Source organism: Electrona antarctica (genome assembly GCF_951216825.1).
Source record: "Electrona antarctica genome assembly, chromosome: 5".
Taxonomy (NCBI): Eukaryota; Metazoa; Chordata; class Actinopteri; order Myctophiformes; family Myctophidae; genus Electrona; species Electrona antarctica.
This window is the reverse complement of record NC_136810.1, coordinates 20,976,507-20,983,372: the sequence shown is the minus strand read 5'-3', so window position 1 is coordinate 20,983,372 and position 6,866 is coordinate 20,976,507. Positions and strand designations below refer to the sequence as shown.

The 6,866-nt window shown below is 45.1% G+C and overlaps 1 protein-coding gene across 1 annotated transcript in view; it reads right to left on the bottom strand.

Annotated features, from left to right (window-relative positions):
• Positions 1–3,493, bottom strand: part of bcar1 (BCAR1 scaffold protein, Cas family member) — a gene marked incomplete at both ends in the record, with an annotated part of 9,215 nt that extends 5,722 nt beyond the window's left edge. Inside the window, one exon of the mRNA XM_079502233.1 lies at positions 3,474–3,493. Within this exon, the coding sequence (XP_079358359.1) occupies positions 3,474–3,493 (20 nt within the window). The remainder of the gene's footprint in view (positions 1–3,473) is intronic.
• Positions 3,494–6,866: the final 3,373 nt, after the last annotated feature.

The following is a 6,866-nucleotide window of genomic DNA, read 5'->3' as shown; positions in this document are numbered from 1 at the left end:
TCGCTGGAAGAACATATAATTACATATAATTTTGGGAGTCCTTGACATGAAATATTGAGCACCACTGATACAGAAAATTGTCATCATTTAGAATAATTTTTTTTAAATTTCGACGTCAGGCCTAAATGGATTAAGACGTAAAACTGAATTGTTGCACGTTATATATATATCTCTTATCGTGGCGTTGTTCGTCACGATGAATCTCTGTGAACTGGAAGCGACAGCAGCGTACAGTAACTTACAACCACAGTACCAGTACCCAGTGATGATGTCATCCTCCTCCTCCACCGACAAGCTTTTCATTCAAGTTATTTATAGCTGTGCATGTTACTATTAAATCTATTCTTAGAGCCCAGGCAGGCAGGATCGGTTACAATGGTCTGACACAGACACGCACGCACGCAGTCCACGCACGCACGCAGTCCAAGCACGCACGCAGTCCAAGCACGCACGCAGTCCACGCACACACACACACACACACATCTGGAAACTATCAAGAGTGGACCCGGAAATATGCTGGTGGTGGATGTGGACTGACTACAAGTTCTCCAGGTTTTTTTTCTCACGCCCCACTCCAGACTATATTTCCGTGCACACAAGTTTTCTAGGAGACAGATCGTAATCCGAGTTATAACTACATGAACCCCAGCAGTGGCCCTGCTATAGGCCAAAAACATTGGGCCAAAAATATAGCAGATACAGGTCACGATTACAAATTTAAGTTTGACGATGAATTAACCCATGTAGACCTGAGGACGATTCTACAAATGCTTTCTAAATCCTGAGTTTTCTGAAAAATCCATGTTTCTGTCAGTGGTTCTCAAACATTTTCATGTCAAGACCCCCAAAAATATATGTCACTGGTCGCCGACCCCCATCTGAAAATATGTAGTTTCAGGGACCCTCCCAGAAGCAAAGATTTGAGTTAAAAACATTTGCTCTGAAAGTATATTCATAGATTTGCGTCAAATTTTCACGATTTTCCAAAAATAGCAGACCTACAAGCTCGTAGCGCGGCACTCGGTGCCGTGCTATGAGCTTGTAGATCTGCTATTTTTCAATAGCTAAAGTGTAACATAATGCTTAACCCAGTTTGGGCGGGAACCCCTTTTGGTGTTAGCATTATGTTATGCTTTAGCTATTGAAAAATAGCAGACCTACAAGCTCATAGCGCGCCACCGAGTGGCGCGCTATGAGCTTGTAGGTCTGCTATTTTTGAAAAATCGAAGAACGACTGACATAGAAACAGAGCTTTTTCAGAAAACTGTCAGGATGTAGAAGACATTTTTAGAATCCGATCTCAGGTCAAAATGGGTTAAAATACCAAAAGGGGTTCCCGCCCAAAATGGGTTAACACGTTGGAAACTAATCCATTCACGTGCCAACGCTATTTGAGGCTTAGGAGTGGCAAACGATAAACAATACGATAAACAATACGATAAACAATACGATAAACAATACGATAAACAGTGTTGATTTCATCGACTAAAACTAAGATGAAAAATGTTTCTCCGCGCTCAGTTTCATAGTTAGTCTAAATGGGCACGCGATCAGCGCGCCTCCAAACGCACTGTTGTGCCGTATTGTTTAATGTCCATCAGAGTGTGAATAGGCCAAAGCTTATTAACCCATTCAGGCCTGACGTCGAAATTAATCTTCTAAATCCTGACAGTTTTCTGAAATACCTATATGTCTAGGCCTATATCACTCAATATTTCATGTCAAGGACCTCAAAAAATTATATGTAATCGGCCGCCGACCGCCCATCTGAAAATATGTTGTTCCAGGGACAGCCCCCCCCCCCCCCCCCAGAAGCAAAGATTTGAGTTAAAATTGGTCGCTCTGAAAGAATATTCCATGGTTTGCGCCACATTTTCACGATTTTTCAAAAATAGCCGAGTGCCACGCTACGAGCTATTTTTCAATAGCTAAAGTATAACAATGCTTAAAACACCAAAAGGGGTTCCCGCCCAAAATGGGTTAATTCAATTTATGTTTATTCCCCCCCAATTACAGCCAGCCAGATGAAATATCCACCAGGCTTATAATATAAGAATTATTTTCCGGTCCATTACTCGCCAAAATACTAAGAGGAAGAGTTATAGTGAGCAACGTTTTATCCTCTTGGGTTTTTCTTCCCCCTCATTTTGTTTTTCAGCAGCAGATTATAATTTTCTGCCTCTCTCTCTCTCTTTATCTCCTGACATTTTAGCCACCACACAGACACAGACACGCACCGCGGAACACTCCATGTATGCTCACCAAAACACTCCTAATGTACTCTATTTATAGTCCCGGTAGCCGACAGGCTTCTTTTGTTTAATGTCACGTCACAGTATAGAGAAAAGAAAAGTACTATTTCATGGTATGTGCAGGGGTCATCAACATGCCCGTACAGGGGTCATCAACATGCCCGTACAGGGGTCATCAACATGCCCGTACAGGGGTCATCAACATGCCCGTACAGGGGTCATCAACATGCCCGTACAGGGGTCATCAACATGCCCGTACAGGGGTCATCAACATGCCCGTACAGGGGTCATCAACATGCCCGTACAGGGGTCATCAACATGCCCGTACAGGGGTCAGGGGTCATCAACATGCCCGTACAGGGGTCATCAACATGCCCGTACAGGGGTCATCAACATGCCCGTACAGGGGTCATCTACATGCCCGTACAGGGGTCATCAACATGCCCGTACAGGGGTCATCAACATGCCCGTGCAGGGGTCATCAACATGCCCGTACAGGGGTCAGGGGTCATCAACATGCCCGTGCAGGGGTCATCAACATGCCCGTACAGGGGTCATCTACATGCCCGTACAGGGGTCATCAACATGCCCGTACAGGGGTCATCAACATGCCCGTGCAGGGGTCATCAACATGCCCGTGCAGGGGTCATCAACATGCCCGTGCAGGGGTCATCAACATGCCCGTACAGGGGTCATCAACATGCCCGTACAGGGGTCATCAACATGCCCGTACAGGGGTCATCAACATGCCCGTACAGGGGTCATCAACATGCCCGTACAGGGGTCATCAACATGCCCGTACACGCCTCGGGATCCCCCAGGAGGAAGTCACTAATGTTGCTCTGGAGAAGGAAATCCGGAGCGCTCTAGTGGCCCCCGCGACCCGACTACGGATAAGCGGTTGAAGATGGAAGGATGGATGGATGATAATATTATTGTCCACTCATTTTTTTTGTAGGTCCATGGCAGAAAAAAATATCTCGACAACAATGTCCACCACAAGCCAACACGGCGAAGACCCCTGATCTTATGTCATCTTGTAGTCGACGCAAGATTTCTAGGCGCATATAATTGACAATTGATTGCAATACCGGGTCATTTATTAACACAAATTAAATATACAGTATTTGTTTCACCCTGCTCTCTCAAACAGTCATTAGTATTTCGGGGCGGCGAAAATGAGCAACGTTACAAAAAAACATTCCCTAATGTCCACCTGACCTGTTGGCGAAGGAACACATGCTCCATCTGTGCGTGCGTGCGTGAGTGCGTGCGTGCGTGCGTGCGTGCGTGCGTGCGTGCGTGCGTGCGTGCGTGCGTGCGTGAGTGCGTGCGTGCGTGCGTGCGTGCGTGCGTGCGTGCGTGCGTGCGTGCGACTGATCAGGCTCAATGTCATGCTAGTAACGAGGAAGGTGTATGTATAATCAATTAGCCATCAAGCAATCAGACCTCCGATCAATAAACCGTTGAGTGCTCACAAACTCCGCCAAATGACAGACCGTGTGCTGCAGACCAAAGCGGCACTGAGTTGAATTCAAATGTCCTGTGCCTCATTTCAGCATAGCACCGTCCCTTAGGATTTAGCCACGGCTGCGGATGGATTTGGGTGAATCAAATATATTATTTGTTATTTGTATATTGGATAAACCGTTGGGTGAAATAATGCGGGGAAATGAATTAATGGTATCTATCTATAGGCTTATTATAGATTTTAAAATGCACAATGCCGTAAATACCATTCACACACTGCGTGGGGACACGGGAACCCCTTTTGGTGTTTTAAGCATCATGTTATACCGGTACTTTAGCCATGGAGAAATAGCAGATCAAAAAGCTCATAGCGCGGCACCAAGTGCCGCGCTATGAGTTTGTAGATCTGCATTTTTTTTTTTTATCTTGAAAATGTGGCGCTTATCTTTGAATATATATTCTTGCAGAGCGAACGTTTTTAACTCTAATCTTTGCTTCTGGGGGGGTCCCTGGAACAACATATTTTCAGAAGGGGGTCAATTTCATATAATTCCGGGGGTCCTTGACATGAAATAGTTTGAGAACCACTGACAAAGAAACAGAGATTTTTCAGAAAACTGTCAGGATTTTGAGGACATTTTGTAGAATCAAAATGGGTTAAATATAATATACATTTGTATCACAGTCTGAGTTAATTGAGACTTTACTGTAGTGTACACTGTACATTCATTCTCCTTTTAGAGGTGTGTGTCGTCATTATTTTTTAAACTTGTGCATTTGTAAATTGAGTCATATTGACACTGAGGATTTTGTCGTGTGTACGTTCACATTCCCCCCCCTAGGGGGGACAGGGGACGACGACAGCGCTTCTTGTTTGTTTTTATTCTGGGGAAACATTTCGCGAAGATTGGAGCAAAGATATTTAGTGTAGAGGGACAAAAGGAAGATGCTTTAGTATAGACCAGGGGTTCTCAACCCGTGGGTCGCGACCCCTCGGGGGGTCGCCAAATTATTTTAGGGGGTCCCCAAATTATTTTCAAAAAAAAAAATATTAATAATAATAAATCACGATTTTTCAAAAATAGCAGACCTACAAGCTCGTAGCGCGCCACTCGGTGGCGCGCTATGAGCTTGTAGATCTGCTATTTTTAAATAGCTAAATTATAACAATGCTTAAAACACAAAGGGGTTCCCGCCCAAAATGGTTTAAGGTTATTGTAGCAGTCAATTTATATTGGGGGTCGGGAGGGGGCGGGGCGGGGGTCCCGAGACGTTGCCAAAGCATTTTCGGGGGTCCCCGGCCAAAAACGTTGAGAACCCCTGGTATAGACCCCCGAGGGGATTCCAGTCAACTAAGGACATGCTGTAGGATGTAATGTGTGATGTCGTACTTTAGTTGTTTTAGATGGCATGTCTTGGCAGAAGTCTTGCTGTCACAAGTAAAACAGCTGTTGCTTTTCCAGAGAGAGAGAGAGAGAGAGAGAGAGAGAGAGAGATACACTACAGGTCTGTGCATGATCGTTATGCGGAGGTGGTTGCGTCATACGTGCACAGGCAGGCAGCTATGCTGTCAGGTTTAGTGTGTTGCTGTTAATCAGACATTGGCTTTAGCCCAACGGACCGTGTGTTTCTCTCTGCAGTCTTAGAGCACGTGTGTCCGTCTGAGTGTGTGTGTGTGTGTGTGTGTGTGTGTGTGTGTGTGTGCATGCTAGTCATAGAGAGAGACAGAGACATAGCCAAGTTAATGAACTTGACCAATGAGAGTAACGCCACAACAAGTAAGTAGGTCGGTCGGAGAGGCTTATTGTCGGTATCAGCCAGATCGCGGGAGTCTAATCCCAGGTTTCGCAATGCAGTGTTTCCCCAAACAGTGGGTCGACTAGGGACCCATCTGTGGGTCACATACCATGTTTTATGGGTCATGACTCGAATATAAATCCTATTTTCTTTTCCTACAAAACACCTACCATCAACTCACTGTTGTACTAACAACACCTACCATCAACTCACTGTTTTACTAACAAAACCTACCATCATCTCACTGTTGTACTTACAACACCTATCATCAAATCACTGTTGTACTAACAACACCTACCATCAACTCACTGTTGTACTTACAACACCTACCATCAAATCACTGTTGTACTTACAACACCTACCATCAACTCACTGTTGTACTAACAACACCTACCATCAACTCACTGTTGTACTTACAACACCTACCATCACATCACTGTTGTACTAACAACACCTACCATCAACTCACTGTTGTACTTACAACAACACCTACCATTAAATCACTGTTGTAATTACAACACCTACCATCAACTCACTGTTGTACTTACAACACCTACCATCAACTCACTGTTGTACTTACAACACCTACCATCAACTCACTGTTGTACTTACAACACCTACCATCAGCTCCCAGTACTTACAACAACACCTACCATCAGCTCCCAGTACTTACAACACCTACCATCAGCTCCCAGTACTTACAACATCTACCATCAGCTCCCAGTACTTACAAAACCTACCATCAGCCCCCAGTACTTACAACACCTACCATCAGCTCCCAGTACTTACAAAACCTACCATCAGCTCCCAGTACTTACAAAACCTACCATCAGCCCCCAGTACTTACAACACCTACCATCAGCTCCCAGTACTTACAAAACCTACCATCAGCCCCCAGTACTTACAACACCTACCATCAGCTCCCAGTACTTACAAAACCTACCATCAGCCCCCAGTACTTACAACACCTACCATCAGCTCCCAGTACTTACAACACCTGCCATCAGCCCCCAGTACTTACAACACCTACCATCAGCCCCCAGTACTTACAACACCTACCATCAGCCCCCAGTACTTACAACATCTACCATCAGCTCCCAGTACTTACAACACCTACCATCAGCCCCCAGTACTTACAACACCTACCATCAGCTCCCAGTACTTACAACAACACCTACCATCAGCTCCCAGTACTTACAACACCTATCAGCTCCCAGTACTTACAACAACACCTACCATCAGCTCACTGTACTTACAACACCTATCAGCTCCCAGTACTTACAACAACACCTACCATCAGCTCACTGTACTTACAACAACACCTACTATCAGCTCCCAGTACTTACA